General features: G+C 42.0%; 3 protein-coding genes across 5 annotated transcripts in view; 2 read left to right on the top strand and 1 right to left on the bottom strand.

The window, feature by feature from the left end:
* Positions 1 to 6,586, top strand: part of pals1b (protein associated with LIN7 1, MAGUK p55 family member b) — a 16,411-nt gene extending 9,825 nt beyond the window's left edge. The window contains exons 5-15 of one of the 3 annotated variants that reach the window (XM_010776508.1): positions 768 to 875; positions 1,069 to 1,179; positions 1,379 to 1,540; positions 2,066 to 2,143; positions 2,536 to 2,719; positions 3,722 to 3,790; positions 3,952 to 4,023; positions 4,545 to 4,706; positions 4,909 to 5,111; positions 5,366 to 5,476; positions 5,874 to 6,586. In XM_010776508.1, coding sequence (XP_010774810.1) covers positions 768 to 875; positions 1,069 to 1,179; positions 1,379 to 1,540; positions 2,066 to 2,143; positions 2,536 to 2,719; positions 3,722 to 3,790; positions 3,952 to 4,023; positions 4,545 to 4,706; positions 4,909 to 5,111; positions 5,366 to 5,476; positions 5,874 to 6,050 — 1,437 coding nt within the window. In that variant the 3' untranslated portion in view covers positions 6,051 to 6,586. Of the gene's footprint in view, positions 1 to 755; positions 876 to 1,068; positions 1,180 to 1,378; positions 1,541 to 2,065; positions 2,144 to 2,535; positions 2,720 to 3,721; positions 3,791 to 3,951; positions 4,024 to 4,544; positions 4,707 to 4,908; positions 5,112 to 5,365; positions 5,477 to 5,873 lie in introns of all 3 variants that reach the window. The other 2 variants (XM_010776507.1, XM_010776509.1) reach the window with 2 other exon arrangements.
* A 4,734-nt stretch (positions 6,587 to 11,320) lies between these two features.
* On the top strand, positions 11,321 to 13,441 carry eif2s1b (eukaryotic translation initiation factor 2, subunit 1 alpha b). The gene is made up of 3 exons (XM_010776531.1): positions 11,321 to 11,473; positions 11,605 to 11,748; positions 12,792 to 13,441. Exons 1-3 carry the CDS (start codon positions 11,321 to 11,323, stop codon positions 12,915 to 12,917), a joined length of 423 nt encoding a protein of 140 aa, XP_010774833.1. The 3' UTR covers positions 12,918 to 13,441.
* Positions 13,442 to 14,097: 656 nt separating this feature from the next.
* The window catches only part of rbm25b (RNA binding motif protein 25b), an 18,875-nt gene continuing 13,942 nt past the window's right edge, over positions 14,098 to 19,030 (bottom strand). The window contains exons 7-11 of the mRNA XM_010776530.1: positions 17,797 to 18,214; positions 16,094 to 16,383; positions 15,533 to 15,631; positions 15,402 to 15,449; positions 14,098 to 14,947 (exon numbers count right to left, since the gene is read on the bottom strand). Coding sequence (XP_010774832.1) covers positions 14,855 to 14,947; positions 15,402 to 15,449; positions 15,533 to 15,631; positions 16,094 to 16,383; positions 17,797 to 18,214 — 948 coding nt within the window. The 3' untranslated portion in view covers positions 14,098 to 14,854. The remainder of the gene's footprint in view (positions 14,948 to 15,401; positions 15,450 to 15,532; positions 15,632 to 16,093; positions 16,384 to 17,796; positions 18,215 to 19,030) is intronic.

The following is a 19,030-nucleotide window of genomic DNA, read 5'->3' as shown; positions in this document are numbered from 1 at the left end:
GGGGGGGGGAATTTTTTTTTTACTTCTTTTCATTTGTTAGGGCCAAACCACTATATTGTAATACATATTGTAAACGTATTTTCATGCCAACCATGTTATAAAAAATCTTTGCAAGCACAATATTATACTTCATTTGTTTGTAATTTAAATCTTTATCGTCACAATACACATGGCATTAACATGCTGGTTACTACAACAACATAACAATCATGTGACAAAAGGCCAGCAAGGAAATACAAATAAAATAAAAAGCTAGAGATATGTTATTATAGCTATTGTTCCAGTCAGATGTCTTTGTTTTGAGTCCATTTGTCCCACTTTCTGTTGAGTTGTGGTTCTTTCCTAGTGATAGCTTTCTTGCTGGATATTAGCTTCATTTTGATCAAATATCTGTCACTTTCAACAATTTCCTCAGTGAATTTACATAAATAGAGTACCAAACAACTATTACAAACCTCATACCCTATTATTATTATTATTACCCCGGGCGCCGTTCAAAATGGCAGCACAGTGCTCCTAACACTAGGATGGGTCAAATGCAGAGAAGCAATTTCCCCACGAGGGATTAATAAAAGTCCATCTTATCTTATTGACGTATTTCCTTTCATATCATTTCCCAATATTAAACCTTTTAATCGTATTCCCATCACCTAACGCTGCCGCCTCCTTTATGTCTTCTGTCTGTTTGTGAAACGTCTGTGTGTCCGCTCTGTGTGTCTCTCCATGTGTGTCTGTGTGTGTGTTGGATGTGGCAGGCCCTGATGCAGGCTCATGACACGGTGGCAGGGCAGGAGATAGCCGAGGAAAGTGCGGCCCAGTACCTCGGAGAGACGGTCAAACTGGTGCGTCTGCAGAAGGCCCGCGACACCCCACTGGTGAGCAACATCTATTCATGTCACATTTTTGTACATGTGCTTTTTAAAATGACTCCTCAGCTTCAAGTTGAACACCCACGCAGCGTTCAATTAGATTATTCTAAGGAGCAACAAGAAGAAATCTTAAAAAAGAGACATAATGGATGTTTAGCATTCTTGTAATTGTGTTTTTTTTCTTGCATTGTGTGTCCAGAAAAAGCCTCTCCTCTCAGCCTCCACCATGCTTCACCACGCACATTTATCATATGGGTGTGTCAGTGTCAGAGGACCCACAAACCAACAGAGCAGCAAAATGCCTGTCACTGTGAGCTCCGGAGGGAAATTGGCAATGACACAATGATGTTCACCTAATGTGACATTTATTTCTATTCAAACTCCTGCTCCCCATCTGCTTTTCACTTTGTATCCCTCAGTTTACTGTCATATCGGGACAAAAATGTGTGTTTCATTGTGTGTGTGTGTGTGTGTGTGTGTGTGTGTGTGTGTCTGTGTGTGTGTGTCAGGGTGCAACGGTGCGTAACGACATGGACAGTGTGTTGGTGAGTCGGGTGGTGAAAGGTGGAGCGGCGGAGAAGAGCGGCCTCCTCAGTGAAGGAGACGAGATCCTGGAGATCAACGGCATATCTATCCGCGGGAAACACGTCAACGAAGTCCACGACCTCCTGGTGAGGAACAGAAAGGATCCATTGGTGTTTCAATTATTCACAATAGTTTTGTAATATTTACCTTCAAGTGCTTTAACTGCCTTGAACAATAATGGCGTGTACATGTAATGCCATAAAGGGCGTTATCATGTATTCATGAATGGTGATTATAATAGGAACATCGGGCATAGCTGTTGATATTAGGTTTTAACAACGATGCATTTCCACTTCAAGAATAATGTGTAGTTAGTTAGAAGACATTAAAGCCTCAGACATGTCAATAGATGGTTATTGTTGGTTGTGTTTAGGTTTCACCTTGACTATGACAGAAACTGTATTTATCTCTGAAAAGAACAGTGTTTTATTTAAATGTGATTTGAAGTATATATATATACCTGAGCTTTTGTTCTTGAATAGATGCACTCTCAAAATAGAATGTACTGCTATAAACTGTACCAGAAGTTTGAAGTAAAAACCAAAGTAAAAATACAGTTTTATGGAAATCGCTGTCATGTCTAATTCATCACTTCTCATCTTTTCCATCAGCAACAAATGCAAGGCACTCTGACCTTCCTCCTCATCCCGAGCTCTCAGATTAAACCTGCCGCTCACAGACAGACTGTGGTAAGTGTGTGTGTGTGTGTGTGTGTGTGTGTGTGTGTGTGTGTGTGTGTGTGTGTGTGTGTGTGTGTGTGTGTGTGTGTGTGTGTGTGTGTGTGTGTGTGTGTGTGAAAAACGTTGACTTTAATTAAATGCATTATGTCACCAGTGTGTGTGTTGTGTGTGTGTGTGTGTGTGTGTCAAAAACGTTGACTTTAATTAAAATGCATTATGTCACCAAATGTCACATTAGTGTATTAGGTTAGTTGGAAAGCAATAATATTAAGTTGAAGTATTTCTAGTTCTAGTAATTTTGTATTCAAACTTAATATTATTGCTTTCAACTAACCCACAACATGTGTGCATGAGAAGCCTGTCTGCTTGCATACAGCACTAACCTTGACCCATGTCCTCAGATGCACGTACGAGCCTACTTTGACTACGACCCCTCCGACGACCCCTTCGTGCCGTGTCGGGAGCTCGGCCTGTCCTTCCAGAAGGGGGACATCCTCCACGTCATCAGCCAGGACGACCCCAACTGGTGGCAAGCCTACAGGGACGGAGACGAGGACAACCAGCCGCTTGCTGGACTGATTCCAGGTCAGGGTCTCCAGAGCTGAATATCAATCTGTAGCTTATTACTACACAAGGGGGGATAACAACTGCAAGGACAAGTGTTGACCAATATCAAATCGCTGAACACGCTGTATTGAAACTAAAACGTAGATGGTATGTACATTTACAATGCATACAGTTATATATTTTACAACATGTATACTTCTTTAAATTGGTATGGATTATTTCTTATAAACCTCCAAGGGAAAATCTAAAGTCTGTCACTGAGGGGAGCTCTAAAATAGCAGTTTTTGTGATATATTTTGCGATATATTTGTATTTCAAAGGTAGTGTTTCACACAGACTATTACTAAAAGGTATTGTTTAATTCATGTTTTTGTTTGATTGTAGATAAGACTAAAAGGCTCTGATTTTTTTGGACGGCTAAAACATCACTACAAAAAACAGGATGATTCATATAAACAATGACTAACAAGTACATTTGAAACAGGATTAAGAACAAATACAACATTGCTGATTGAATTAACACTGATGCCAGAATATCAATGTTGTTTAGACTACAAAGGAATTCTCCTTCCTCCCCAGCACTTCTTCAGGATGCACTCACAGTAAAGTATTCGAATGTTGTCCGTGACTAATAAGTTGGCAGCACTATCCTGGCAGGAAACACCGCCCACCTGGCACATCAAGCAGATTAAAAACAAACGCCTAAGAATTATTAGCGACTGCTCTGTGACCCTCTGTTGTGTCTGGACCAAAACGAGGTTAAGCACTGGAAATGGAAATCAGCTCCCTCGTGCTTTTTCCTCAGCATGCCTGGAATGTCTAGGAAGATTATGAAACAGAGTGAGAGGTCTTGAAAAGCTTTGGACTTGTTTGTAATGTTAGCTGTTGAGTGTAGTGGTCCTATACATGAAACTATACATGTTGCGTTTTTTTACATAGATACATGTTTGTGAAATGGAAAATACTCTGGTTCTATATTCACAGTGCTGATCTGCTTATCTTTGCGTGTACCTTTTTCAGGGAAGAGCTTCCAGCAGCAGAGAGAGACCTTGAAGAGAACTATAACTGACAGGAGTCGTGAGCAGCAGGGTAAGGGTAAAAATACTGAAACACACACTGAGTGGTGAGAAAATACATAAATATACACATCGACCCTGAGTCACAGGATTTTAGGTGGCTACATGAATGTCACTTAAGTGAAATGTTAATCACTTTTTAAAGCAAACATTTGTACATTCTCATGTCTCCAGGGAAAATTTGGTATGCAAAGAAAGGCAGGAGACAGAGGAAGAAGCCTGTGTCTACGCTGAGCAGAAATGCTGGTAAGACTTTTTCTCTGAAGCATTTGAGAAGAATTTGTCCCCCTTTTTCTCCACTGCTACGATTTACAAAGCCCCTCCCTAACCCACGGACCTCCAATTGTCACTTCTCATTTACCTCCTGTCTGCCTGCGTGCTGGCTAGCTTCCAGCAGCCCACACATTGTGAGCAGTGTTAACCCTGAACCCAGAGCTGACACGTCTGACAGCAGCTTGTGTCGACGAGGTGTGTCACGGGTCAGATTAGTCCTGTCTCCACAGATGGGATCAGAGCACAAGCAGGTGCCTAAATGGCTTGAAGGGATGGGTGATGTTCTTGATTAATGCAGAGAAACACACATGTACTCAGACACACACAGTGGCCAACAGAAGGGGACTGGTAGATTCCAGTATGAAGCAGGACAATGGTATAATAGACATAAGTCAAATGTCACATTTAGTCACAGAACAGTAAGCCATGAGCTGGAAAGGATTTGGTTTGTAAATGAAAGTTGTTTCATTAATCCCTCCCGACTGTCTCTTCAGACTATGAGGACATCCCGACCTATGAGGAGATGTCGCTCTATCACCAGCCCGCTAACCGTAAACGCCCCATCGCTCTGATCGGGCCGACCAACAGCGGCCATGACGAGCTGCGGCGGAGGCTTCTGTCCATCGAACCGGAGAAGTTCGCTGTTGCCGTCCCATGTAAGTCCACGCTGACTCACAATATCAAATACTCATCACATTTTTTATTTTCCAGATTAAGAAAAATAGGGGATTTGGGAATTTACTTACCGCCTCAAAACATTTAACTGACCACTTTTGAAGTTGTACTATAAAACATTTTGTGTCATTAATTGTGTCAATAACAATTCTAATTTTGAATCTGTCCTTTCTCCTGGCTCAGACACAACCAGAAACATAAGGATACATGAGCGGAACGGGCGGGAGTACCATTTTGTGAGTCGGCCTGCCTTTGAGACCGACTTGGCGGCGGGGAAGTTCATTGAGTCGGGAGATTTTGGGAAGAATCTCTACGGCACCAGCACCGACTCAGTGCGACACGTCGTCAACTCTGGACGCATCTGTCTGCTCTGCCTCCACACCAGGGTGAGACACTGAGTACTTCATGTTTCCCAGAGATGTCTATGTCTTATATGTTGATTACAAAGCACATATCTTGATCTCTAGCATCAGGGACATCATTATCCTGCACATAAATATAATTGGGTTTGTTTTGGTTGATCAAACTCATTACTGCTGACTGCTATAGAACATTTTGAAGTTAGGAACGTTTCATGTTTCAAGTTTGGTATTTCCGTCCATTTGACATATTCTTACGTCCCTGTTTTCCCTCTTGTCAGTCACTGCAGATATTGAGGACGTCCAACCTCAAGCCATATGTCCTCTTCATCGCCCCTCCTTCTCAGGAACGATTACGCACCCTGCTGGCCACAGAGGGGAAAACACCAAAGGTGCCCCACTGTCTGATGTGGCACGATTGTATTGTGCTGATAAAAGTGAAAATGTACATTGTAAATGCCATAGTTTGAGCCTATTTCAGCAAAGTGCCGGATTAAAACATTATACAATAAAAATGTTAATCCTGCATTTTGCTATAATAGATATAAAATAGATTTTCAGGGGGGAAATAAAAAAAAAAAGCTTACTCTGAATACACCACAAATACAGAATATTGCATCACATCATTAATTAACCAACTAATACTTAGCTGTTACGGTGATATCAAAAAAATCATATCATTACAAATAAAATAATGACCATCCAAAAATGTAAGATTTATGTCAAATACAGATTGTTTGTCACCATCCTCTCACTGTCGTAATATCAATTCTCGTTTTCTGTGCCCAGCCTGACGATCTGAAGGAGATCATTGAAAAGGCCCGCGAGATGGAGCTCGACTTCGGCCACTTCTTCGATGCGACCATCGTGAACATGGATCCGGATCAGGCTTTCTACGAGCTGCGCAGGCTGATAGAGAAGTTGGACACTGAGCCGCAGTGGGTGCCCACCTCCTGGCTGTGCTAGAGGTCACAGGGGTCACAGGGGTCACTGCAAGGAGCCTCAGGGCAGCAGGAGGTTCAACAGAAGAGCAATAATGAATGTTCCTGGAGAGGATGGACAGTGCTGGTTGTCGCTGGATTTTCACGTGTTGCAGGGATGGACTCAAGTTTCTTACATTTCTTTATGTTTGTGTGTTTGTGTGTCTCTGTTGGTGATTTTTATTTGTTTATTATTGATCTCAGTTTATGCAAAGTCAATTATGAAACACATAGAAATGTTTCCATCCTATTCTTAATAGTAATTTATAATTGTAAATATATATTTTCTAGACAAAAAGAGAAAATATTTTATTGTTACATTTTGATTGTGTGTTATACCAAATGGTTCGCTCAGCTGTGAGAGCGTTACTGTCACAATTATAAAAATGGCTTCCAGATAAAGCGGTTAACCAAAAGCTGTTTAGGTACCAAACAGAAGAGAAGCAGCTGTGCTTAAAGGTGGGGTAGGTCATTTTGGAGAAACCAGATCGAGTGCGCTAGAATATACACAGTCGGAAAAAATCTGCCACTTCCTCACAGAGCCCCTCCTCCAACACGCACGAACGCGCACATGACCAATGAGGGCACGAGATAAGTTTGTGCACAGATGGAAGGCTGACAGGCAGGTAGGCCATCCAGTTATTTTAGCCGGGCCGGCTCAGATGATTGGTCGTGCTTTTTACAGTACTACGGCTTCCACAGATGACATTTTTTTATGGATTTTTTGTCAAAGCACTTCCAGATATTCATTGCATATCGGGATGTTAAGAGCATTCCATGGAATATAACAAAAAGTGTATCTCGAGACCGGTTTCTCGACAGCTTCTACCCACCTTTAAATTGTCTTTCCATTCTGAAACAGAGAATTGAAAAACTGCTGTGTTTTGAGTGGTACTTTTTACCAGTGTCAGATATTATTTGTGTTGTCTCATGGGTCTCAACAGACCTCAAATCTAAGGTTATTGTTCTCTAGCTGGTTAACATTATATATATCATGACTTCAAAAGTGAGTTTTCTGTCAAGTAGTGTAGTGAACAAACATCGTATCAGTTAGTGGTAAAAACTACTTTATGAAGGTACTACTTCATAAGCACAANTGAAAAAAACAGAGGGTGTGTGTGTGTGTGTGTGTGTGTGTGTGTGTCTGTGTGTGTGTGTGTGTGTGTGTGTGTGTGTGTGTGTGTGTGTGTGTGTGTGTGTGTGTGTGTGTGTGTGTGTGTGTGTGTGTGTGTGTAATTGTGTGTGTTCGTCCACAGGAGAGGAGGAGAATGTGTGTGTGTGTGTGTGTGTGTGTGTGTGTGTGTGTGTGTGTGTGTGTGTGTGTGAGATTAAATGGATCAGGTCAGAGTCTGCAGTCCAAACTTTGTTTTTCTTCCCAGTTCATTGCAGATCAGAAGGAATATGTAATTGATGGAAAAGGAAGCATGCAACTTCAATATTAGATAGTCTTTGATATAGTGTTTTTTGTATTTAGAAATGTGTAACAGTAATCAGTACTACTTCAACGTACCAATACTACAACATCTATCCTTATAGTTACTGTTAGTATTAACGCTGCTTAACTTGTAAAACTAATATGTGAAGTAAATGACTGCTGATACAATTCTATCATTAGAAATACCGCTTTTGCACATCTAATATTACCACCGTCNCTAAATATAGTTTCATCATGGCTTACTTTCAAAACAAAAACAGAAAGCAAAGATGGATGGAAGTTGAAGAAACTACTTTGGAGCGTTTTATTCCATGTGTGATTCTCTTTTTTTTTGTTTTTTGTATTTAGAAATGTGTAACAGTAATCAGTACTACTTCAACGTACCAATACTACAACTACTATCCTTATAGTTACTGTTAGTATTAACGCTGCTTTAACTTGTAAAAATAATATGTGAAGTAAATGACTGCTGATACAACTTCTATCATTAGAAATACCGCTTTTGCACATCTAATATTACCACCGTCACTACAACTGCTACTGCTACTGAACAGCTAAAGGCCCGGACACACCAAACTGACACCAAAGAACACGTCGGACCCGACTGTTGTGTCACCTCACGTCTCCTGCGTCTTGGCCATGTGTCGCACTGGAACACACCGCAAAGACTTCAGACGACGGCCAAGTAGCACGTACGCACTGCGCATGCGTGAGTGGCAATAACTCTCCTTACCAGCAGGCGGCGGTAGTGTGTATTCGTCATTCAAAAGAGACCGCGTGATACAAACAACAAATAGTGTGCGTTCCATTTTCACTCTCGTCCATCACAGACTGTTCACAGACCAACTTATAATCGGAAACATGTTTAGTGCGGTACTGGAAAATGAAAAATAATAGCCGTCTGTGTGTGCCTTCTTCACTTCCGTTTCGCTTCTGATGCTCTGATTCGCTAAGCTGAACAGCCAATCAGAGTGATTTCTTTTGCTGACAGCCTCCCGATTCAACATGTTGAAATGGAAGGTGTCGGCACGGAGGAAAAGACACGACAGGCGACAGGACGCTCATCGACGGCCAGACACCTATCGACGGCCGAAATCAGCCGGTGTACCACAACTAAAATGACTTCTAACAAAGCGGCTATGGTTAGTCTATCGACAGAGAAATATTGGTAATTTCTAACAAAACAAACCAAAAGATATTGTTTTCAGTCTCTCAAATATTGTAATCAAAGACATTACGTTGGAGTTTGTGAAACTGGGATTAACCATTTCACTAAAATGTTCTGTATTATGTAAGGGAAAATAATTTCCATCTATTGTGATTATCCAGAATTTTCAATTGCAGTTTCAGCCTCTCAAAAACGGCTATTTCCAGCTTTTCTCTGTTTTAAATCCTATAAATAAATATATAAAGTGAACTCCTTTGGGTTTTGCGTTGACAGAAGAAACATATTCAAGAAATGATCTTGGACTTTGAGAAACTAGGAAGAACTTTGTCACTATTTTCTGATATTTAGTAGATAGATGAATCTAGAACACAGTTGTGATCTGTAATGAGAATAATACTTACTAATACTGACAATACTTAGTACTTAAAGGACTGCATAGGGTAGTCAGTCTGACACTGCCAGCTCTCAAACTGCTGCTGTTATTATTTGCGAGCCCACTCCAGTATTCCTGCTGAGGGGTTGTTGAAGTGTCCCGATGAAGACGAGTCTTTCTGTATTCATGACGGGAACAAATGTAATTGGAAATGTTCACAGTACATGATCCGGGTTTGTATGACGGAGCATGATTGATTGTCTGCTTGTGTTTAGCATCAGAGAGGGAGCGGGAGAGAGAGATAAGGGATGAGTGAGTGCACAACACTAATAGCAACAATAAAAACAACAACAACAACAGCGTAATGTCCTCCCTCTCTCCCCTAATCCCTCCCTCTGTCTCCTCTGTCTCCTTTCATCGGCTCTAGGAGAGAAGGCAGGATCCAAACTCAGACGAGCCTTTGAACAATGAAGCAGATGAAAGGTCTGTGGCTGGGAACGAGAGGGAGGAGGAAGAGGAAGAGAGGATGAAGAGAGGGTGAGGATGAAGAGAAGAGAGAGACAAACAAACACCATGAAGGGTCTCTACTGTAGAGCTTTAGAACAAAAGAGACGAAACCAGCAGACATATCACACAATGAAACAAAAGAAACACAACATGAATCCCTTAAATGGGCGAGCACACGACAAATTCAGAATGATATAAGATGTTCTAATGTATCTAGGCCAAAATGACCAAAATGACCAAAATGACCAAAATTACCAAAATTACCAAAATGACCAATTTCATGATATATTTATTCAAAATATGAGTCTTTTTACTCCCATTAGGAACAACACACACATGCATTGGGGTACAGGGCAGAGTCCTGCACGGGTCTGATTTTCAAGACCCGCTCCCGCCCCGCACCCGCGACGTGCAATACCGAACCCGCCCCGCTACCCGCACATATTGCCAATTAGTTCCGCAACCCGACCTGACCCGCCGGCACGATCCGCAAACCGACTCGAACCCGCATAGCAGTGAAAACATGCAATTATTAACACACGCAGTTGTGTATTTGGATCAAAAAGCGTGGGATGTTGGTTCTTTTCTCCATCTAGGATGACACCAAAAGCCTCCCAGACGTTGGATTTCGCTCTTGAGGAAGAGTTATTGAAAATGCTGTATTCTCCGTTAGAGAGCTTCACCTCAGCCATTTAGAATGTGGCGCGCTCAGCAGCAGATTGAAGCGGTGCAGAGGTTAGGATTATCCGCGGGGGAGAGGTCTGAGGATTTAAACATTCAATTAAATTATTATTATTTTTAATATATTCATTATTCAACACCCGCGACCCGACCCTTCTTTGTTTTACCCAGAACCGAACCCGATTTTTTTAAAATACCACCCGCGAATCACATTTTTGCGGGTCACCCGTCAGTACCCTACTCGATGCAGGACTCTGCTCTACGTACAACATTTTTTTTTCTTCTTTTTTCACACTTGAGTAATAATAATAATATAATATTCGGAGGGATGAAACCCTCTTTAATGGTCACACATGCAGAGCACACTGCACACACAGTGAAATGTGTTCTCTGCTTTTAACCCATCCTAGTACCAGGAGTCTAGTACTAGGAGCAGTGGGCAGCTCTTGTACAGCGCCCTGGGAGAAATGAGAGTGAGGGGGGAAGGGGCATGTCTGGTGCCTTGCTCAAGGGCACCAAGGCAGGGCAGGAGGTGAACTGGGACCTCTCCAAGTAGCAGTCTACACTCCATATTTTAGGTCTGGTCGGGGACTTGAACCAGCGACCCTACGGCTCCCAGTCCAATCCTCTACTGGCTGAGCCACTGACTACATTTTTATTCACATTTTTATAAACGCACAAAACCACATATAGTTCAGTATACAATTGAATTAAAGACCCATTGAAAAAAGAAGAACATAATAATAAAAACAAGCCGTCAACAGTGACATGGAAGCTTTCTACCTTATTTGTAATGCAGCATCATGGTCTGGTTCCAACTCCCAATTTGTGCTGTCGTTCATTTTTTCGTTTATATTCAACCCATCTTTCCCATTTGGACTCGTCCCTTCCTGGACCCTCCAATATGTGTGTGAATCCTTCCATATCAAATATTTCCTGTACTACTCCCAGCCATCGCTCCTTGGTAGGTGGATCCGCTTTGTACCATGCTCTAGTAATTGTTTTCTAGCAGCACCTAAATCCAACAGTTAACCTTTTAGTTTATCTTACTGCATCCTTAAAGACTCTTAGTTGGACTTAGGACTAAGTAAAATGGTGAAGACCTACAACCATAACTCAGTCATCTTTTCTTGTCCCCCACATGCAGATATTGAAGTGGCGTGCTATGGCTATGAGGGCATTGATGCAGTGAAGGCAGCTCTGAGGGCGGGACTTGGCTGCTCCACAGAGGTCATGCCCATCAAGGTAAAATCGCCTCTTTCCCTCGCCCTTCACTGACACTGCACTCTTTCTGTTTGCTGTTTACGCTGAAAGGAATTACCGCTTGAGACCTGCTGCTTGAATAAAACAAACATTGTTGTTCTTGTTCTTGGCAGATCAACCTGATCGCCCCCCCTCGCTACGTGATGACGACGACCACTCTGGAGCGCACAGAGGGTCTGTCCGTCCTCAACCAGGCCATGGCTGCTATCAAGGAGAAGATTGAGGAGAAGAGAGGCGTCTTCAACATCCAGATGGAGGTGAGGGGCTTTACTTGTACATAAAAAAAAATCCATGCCCTGTGTGTGTTTCTGGTATTACTTAGTTTCCAGTTTGTACACTGGATATAAATTATTCTAGCCTTAGATGCATAAGTGGGTCTTTTTTGACCCGGTGAGGTGGTTTTCTTAGAGTATCTTTGTAATTACGTTTTTTTATCATTTCATATTCCAGCTATTCCTCAAACATGTTTCGGATATCATGCCATTCAAATTGAAAATTTACATTTTATACTTTTTAAGAAATTGTAGTTTTTGTATTGCTACCCCAAGCTTCAGTGGGTCAAAAATGACCCGCATGCATTTTCTATGGAATTTCGTTTTTTTTCAAAATGTCTAAAATTATAAATAGTGAAAAATGAAATATAAAATATTTCTAGTGTGAAACAAGAGTGATTTTTCTTAACCAAAATGACAAATTGAATAAAAACACATATTATTCTAATAGGGGTCCTTTTTGACCCACTTATGGAAGAGTGTGGGGTCCAGCTAAATACAAGTTATGTACATGCTTCACACGTCTAGTAAGTTATTAATGATGGACAGGCCGAACCACAACCTTTTTTTGTGCGTATAAGGGGTCGGTTTGATGCGAATAATAAAGCATCAATATAATTAACTAGTTCCTTTTCGGGTTGAACATTTTCATACCCTTCTTTACCATCAAACATTATCTACAGTGTCTCCTACGTTTTGTATTCCTCTAAAAACTGTAGTTAAGTGTTCCTTTATTAATGAAGTTCATTTAAAAAAATATATTTACCAAAAATGTATATAACTCGTGTTTAAATTCCTTAAATATAAAATATGTTAAACCGTCTCTTTTTTAGTTTTTTATAAATAAGAACTTTATTCCTTCTCAAAATGATGACTTGATTCTTACCAAACGGCTGGCTTTGCTTTTTAAATATTATTTGAATAATCAATCTTAGACTTTATTTTCCCCCCACCAAAATTGGCCATGAAAACAACTACAGAATTGATCAGGTTTTAAATATTCCTACTTTTTTTGTATTACTTTTCAGCCGAAGGTGGTGACGGACACGGATGAGACGGAGCTCGCCCGGCAGCTGGAGAGGCTGGAGAGAGAGAATGCCGAGGTGGACGGAGACGACGACGACGAGGAGATGGAGGCCAAAGCAGAAGACTAGTCTGTCCTCACAGGAAGGCTGAAGGAGAAAACCATCGAAGAAGAAATGTGGACAGACCTGGCCGCAGTCACTCAGACCAACAGATGTTAACTTTCACATTGCAAACATTAACTGGTGTTAATAGTTCATTGGCAAACGTCCCGGTTTGATCTTTAGCAAGGGTTGTTTCAGGAGATGGTAACACAACAATCTGTCTTCTTATGCAGACATGGAAGGAAAGTCAAATTACAAGATAAACATCAGTATAGTTTCTATTTTTAATTACACTGATTTGATTAAATAACAAGCGGTGGCCTTTGCTTAGCTCTTGCTTAAGAGCCCAGTGTCTTCAGTCTCCATGGCGCTGTGTCTCTGGCTGGTCACTGGATGAGATGGATTTAAAGGAGGAACACATAGCTCGTCTGTCTCAACACCGGTTAGAGGTGACTTTGTGCTTTTCTCCCCCAGTTTAAGGTTTTACTGGCAAAACTTGCTCTTGTGTAGCTCACATGGCATCAATAAAGTTCTGGAAGTTTTGAACTCAATGCGTCTTGTCTGTTGCTGTGAGTATGAAAAGGGGTCAGACCCTGACCTTTGGATTTAAGGACGGAATATAGTATGTTGAAAATACTAAAGAAAGACACTGGTGGTCCATGAGCGCCCCCTAGTGGTCCGTGAGTATATTGGTAACATTTCACATTTGAAATAAATAAAAGTTTTCCGCACTCTTTCGGGAATATCTCCGCAATGGAGCGAGCTTAAGTTTCACTTTCGATTGCATGATATAGCCCAGCGCAACACCTTCGTCACATGTTGCCACTTGTTTGTACCATTTTCAGGCAATTTGTAATCTGTTCTAGAAAAACAATGTGTTTTTGGAGTTAGGTGGTCCGCAAGTGTTTTTTCATTGGTTAAGTGGTCCTTGGTATGAAAAAGTTTGAGAAACACTGGTATAGTGTCAAAAAAAATGTTAAAGTATACTATGTTTAAAAATATTCAGAAAAACGACAGTATACAATGTCAAAATAAATCTTTAAAAATGTCATAGCATTCATTGTATCATGAAAAAGTCAGTCATACTCTAGAACTTTGGAAAATGTGACAAGTGATGTTAGTGTGAGGAAAATCTAATGAATAAAATCAAACTTATGAGTAATTTGTGAAAAAAAAATAGGGAGAAATAAACCGGTGGTTTACAAAATATTATAAAAAATCAATTTTATTCAAATGTTCACCAATACAAAACAAAAACAAATGGAGAGCATCTTCACAACTTCGACTCATTTCCCCATTCTCAGCTCATTTTCCTGTAGTGGTTATGACGTGTGCTTCTACAGCTGCAGGGTGTCATCATGAGATATGTGGGTTATCAGCAGACACTTCAAATGACTACGTTTCTGAGGTGGTCTGACAACATGCCAACACAATTATCAGGAATGTAATAAGTGAAAATGAAGAGGAAAAATCTATTTACTTTTAAGGAATAAATGTAAGTTGTGTCCAAAACCCTGAATAAATAACGCTGTAAAAAAAGATCGCTCTTAACGTATTCATAATCAAAATCCAATTAACCAACCCACATTCAACTGCAAGCCAGATTCCAACCCCCTAAAGACAACAGAAAAAATGTAACGGGAACTAATTCTGCACACGAGTATTTCCACAAAGTGTGTTGGCATGTATACAAACACAATAAGTCAGCGCAAAACAATGTTCCTACCTGGTAGCATTTTACATTTGAACCATAATGAAATAATGACGTACTGTATTTACACAAAAGCACACCGACACAGTCAGCACCTGCAGACGGAGAGGGGAGAGGGTGGAGCTGAACATCTGGTGTGAGAATCAGCAGAATCTGCATTTTACCGTTCGTCCTGGGGTGACATAATTATGCTACACTATTATACACAATGTATGAAAAAAACAAACAGTTGATCTTCATTCAGGGGTTTCACTCATTTCACCAATCCAATCTTCTTGGCTTCGGTTTCGTAAATGAGTAACCTCCACATCTTCACGATAAAGACCTCTGCTTCTTCGTCAAGAACCTAAAGCAGGAGACAAGAGGGAAGTGAGTCGCGGCTTCTCTGTTATCTCTTCACTATCGGTATCTGATCAGAAAAATGCCCCAAAGATAGACATAAACATATTTCTGAGAGCATCATTTCACAGATAGAAATCGTTTTGTCTGACCATCTTTAAAAAAAAAATAACATTCACTTTTTCTAAACTAGTTGAAAAATAAAAAAGCTGCACTTCCTCGAAATGAAGAAACTGAGAAAATGGTTATCCTGTCACGCATCGTGGTTTGAATGACTTTTGGATTCAGCTTTTGTTTTTCTCACGTACCAATCTGCTAACTGTTAACTAGACTAAGAAGGTCAACACTTACACACTTTATTATTTGGTCATCATTTCAATGCTACAACTACCTGATTGCTACAATTACATGAACATAAAACTAAAACATAGCTAACAGCGTGAAAGTCTCACTCTACTTACCATAGCAACATCATCCAAGATACTCTGTGGCATACTGTGAGCCATCACCTGGACAACACAGAAGCATCAGCATTATTTACAGTTTCATTTCCCCTTTATAAAGTCAACCGCACATATGATTGAATAAATACCTTGGTGCAGACAAAGTCCACGAGTGTCGCTTCTTCCTCTCCAATGTACTCAATAATCTTTTTATTGATCCACGGCCGAACACGACGGTCCATTAACGTCTGATGAGGAAAAGAGATTAAAAGCCCACGTCAGGAGAGAAGAGTCAGAGGGAGATCAATGTACTTCTGAAACGGTTGTAAAGTATTTAACCAGATTCATTTAATTGAGCCTCACGTGTCATAGGTTATGATGCAAAGCCTGTAAATACACGAATGATGGTCTTTGTTAAAACATATCACTGTACAGCTTCTCATAAAGGCTATTATTGTAAATAATGAAAGGGCCTTATTCCCCATGGGTTCTCGTGAGGACATTTCTATTTGAAACCCAATCTCATACGTATCTGCGTTGGTAGGATGTTTACCTACTGATAAGGGTAATTGGCACATGCTTTCAATTCACAAGGACAATTTGATAACACGCATACCAACAGCTCTTTTATAAATTGGTCTATGCTTAGGACCTTTCTCCAAAAATGTATGAAGGTATTTGTGAATGAGGCCCAATCTTCCTCTCCTCACCGTGTCGACCATAGTCCAGTCCAGAGGGTAGGAGAACAGCTCGGGCTTGGCTGTGGGGATCTTCTCTATCAGGGTCTTGATGTTTTTACGTTTCTCCTCGGTGTTGGCCCCCTTTATGCTGGATGCCCCGTCCACCCCCAGGCTCTTATCGTCGTCGTAGTCCAGGGGAACCAGCTTCCTCTTGCGAGGCTGCTCGTTGGTCTCTTCATCATCAAACTTGTCGAAGACGCTGTCCCCGGGCAGCTTCTTTCTCTTGATGACGTTGGGTTGACTGGGGCTTCCTGAGGCACCTGGAGGGGGGCAAGGAGGGCATATGAGACTCAAGAAGAGAACTGTGGTGGGAGGGCGGTTCAAATTATGAATGAGGACGTTGTTATGCAAGCTGTGCATGTTCAGGGTATATGCAGGAATCCTGAAGTCAAATGGAATACTTTTTAAGACCCCGCGGACCCCCTGTTGGTGCATGGAGGCTACTCTCAGGACAGACATGTGTGCTTCTGAATCTTGACGTACTACATGTGTTACAAAAGGGAATCTTGGTAATAAAATTATAATCTCACTTCATATTTTCTTTGAGCAGCTAAACTATCACTGGTTTATACAGAAGTACCACTGACATCGATTAATAGCCGCTTTCACACCAAGTACTTTGCCGTCCTTAGTTCCCAGCACTTAGTTCCCCCTTGGAACTAAAGAGCAGACCGCGTTCCCACCGGAATAAGTCCCTGAGGGAAGGTTACGCAAATGAAGCCGCTGACGTCACTTCTTCTGCTTTGGGTTTATTTACTGGGACTCCCAGCAGCTTCTACTTAAGTCCTCCGAGTAAATCACCAGAACGCCGACACCTCCTCATCTCCACCGCTCCCATGTTTTCTTTTGTGTTGCCATAAGTTAGACTCTCTCCGTTGGTGAGCTGGGCTAATGCTAATGCCAGCAAATACAACTTTTCAGAGTTTTACGGGGCGTGGTTTGCAATTCGCCCAGCCAATCAGAAATGGGAACTTTTCCCTCCACAGGAAAGTACCACCTCTCTAGCGGGGACTGAAAAGGGGGGAAAAGTTCTCATGAACCAAGTTCTGTTTTTGGTGTGAACGCAAAACCCCAGGAACTATCGGAACTAAACGGGAAAAGTACTGCGGTGTGAAAGCGCCTTATTATTTTGTATATTAAATGGTGAAAAATATTTATTGGAATTTACTCCTCATTTTGATATAAAACGAAGAGAAATCTAATAAAAAAAAAAAAAATGTAAAAGCTGTGACTAACGTAATGAGAAAAGTGAACTCATTGATAATCAAAAGTGGCAAGGTTTCTTACTAATTAACAGACAAATAGTAATATAAATAATATTAAATATCTTAATGAAGTACTATGCAGTGGCTGAGTCAGTAGGGGGTTGGACTGCGAGCCGTAGGGTCGCCGGTTCAAGTCCCCGACCAGACCTAAAAATGGTGTGGACTGCTATTTGGAGAGGTCCCAGTTCACCTCCTGCCCTGCCGCCCTTGAGCAAGGCACCGGACACCCCCCTGTCCGGGCGCTGTGCAATAGCTGCCCACTGCTCCTAGTACTAGACTCCTGGTACTAGGATGGGTTAAAAGCAGAGAACACATTTCACTGTGTGCTCTGCATGTGTGACCGATACAAATCCCAATATTATTATTATTATTATTATTATGTTTGTCTATGCTACAGTGAGGACTCACCCATTTTGAGGCTGAGGCCGATCTTGGGCCGGTTCTCCTCCTGCGGCAGGGCGTCGGGGGGGGAGTTCTCGTGGGGGATGATGATGCCGCAGGGAGACTCGTCCCCCGGTGAGTTTGGGGACGCGCCGCCACTGGCAGAAGAAACCGAGGGTGCTGTTGTGATGGGCCGCATCGTAGGCTTCAAACACGGTTTGACATCGGGGTTTTCTTCGTCATTTTCAAACTCCTCTTCCTCCTCCCCCTCCTCCACCTCATTGTCTGACTGGACGGGGGGCCGTGCGGCGGGTTCTGGCCGGGGCTGCTCGTGTCGGCGGTCCCGGTGTTCTCGTGAACCTTTGTGGCGTTTACGTTCCTCCTCGGGCTCCGGCTCGGGTATGATGGGAGGTTGTCTCCGACGCTCCTCCTCTTCCTCCTCCATCTAGACCAATAAGAGGCAGATGTACCGAAGGTTATCATCAGATCCATGTTGTACAGAAAAAAAGATCAACAGACAATGAAAGCAGGACCCCACAGATGTGCAGGGATGCAGAGAGACCCAGAGGATCAAGTGACCTTCACAAAGACAACAGAAAGCATGCCCCATCCTTTCGATCCTTGCGGGGGAGAAAGGTTGTGACATATGTGAGTTTACAAGAGAAGCCGCAGTTTCGCCTTTGACTAAAGCTACGCCTCGTCCAGTGTTTAGATGATGTCCATCCTTCAGTTAGTTTTATTTTCGTCGGATAGCTGAAATGAACGACTATAGGTCGAAATTTGTGAACTTATTACACGAAGTAATGTAGTTTAGTAATTCTGACAGTCTTTACAAGCATTTACATGATTTGGGCATACTCTGATTTTGGACTTCATAAATTAAAGAGACAAGTCATACGTCAAGACTCGGTACACCTGGCTTGTGCACGGTTTGTCTCGAGTTTCAGACGACACGACTGGTCTAGACTGAGATCACCGTCTACCGTCATGACGCGATTCCGAAAACGAAGACTTCCGACAATAAAGGGCTACACTGGGGTCCCCGTCAAGCGACGTCTTCGCAGAGTCTCTGGCGCTTCTTCCCTGCCTCCGTCTACTCGCACTGTCCTCTCTACTCTTCCTCGCTCGGACCTCCTCTAGTCGTCTACGACAATCGTGCTCCCTGTAGTTTGGGTCTGCGTCTCGAAGCGTCCCATGCGAAAGGGAGCGTCACGTACTACGACCACACACACACACACACACGACACACACAGACAACCCC

Source organism: Notothenia coriiceps, unplaced genomic scaffold (assembly GCF_000735185.1).
Source record: "Notothenia coriiceps isolate Sejong01 unplaced genomic scaffold, NC01 NC01_scaffold00017070, whole genome shotgun sequence".
Taxonomy (NCBI): Eukaryota; Metazoa; Chordata; class Actinopteri; order Perciformes; family Nototheniidae; genus Notothenia; species Notothenia coriiceps.
The sequence above is the reverse complement of the archived record's forward strand: the minus strand, read 5'-3'. Positions and strand labels throughout refer to the sequence as shown.

Coding starts and splice junctions, on each gene's coding strand:
- eif2s1b (XM_010776531.1), top strand. CDS start 11,321: ATGGTGAAGACCTACAACCATAACTCAGTCATCTTTTCTTGTCCCCCA. Junction 11,474..11,604: donor CAGAGGTCATGCCCATCAAG/GTAAAATCGCCT, acceptor TGTTCTTGGCAG/ATCAACCTGATCGCCCCCCC. Junction 11,749..12,791: donor TCTTCAACATCCAGATGGAG/GTGAGGGGCTTT, acceptor ATTACTTTTCAG/CCGAAGGTGGTGACGGACAC.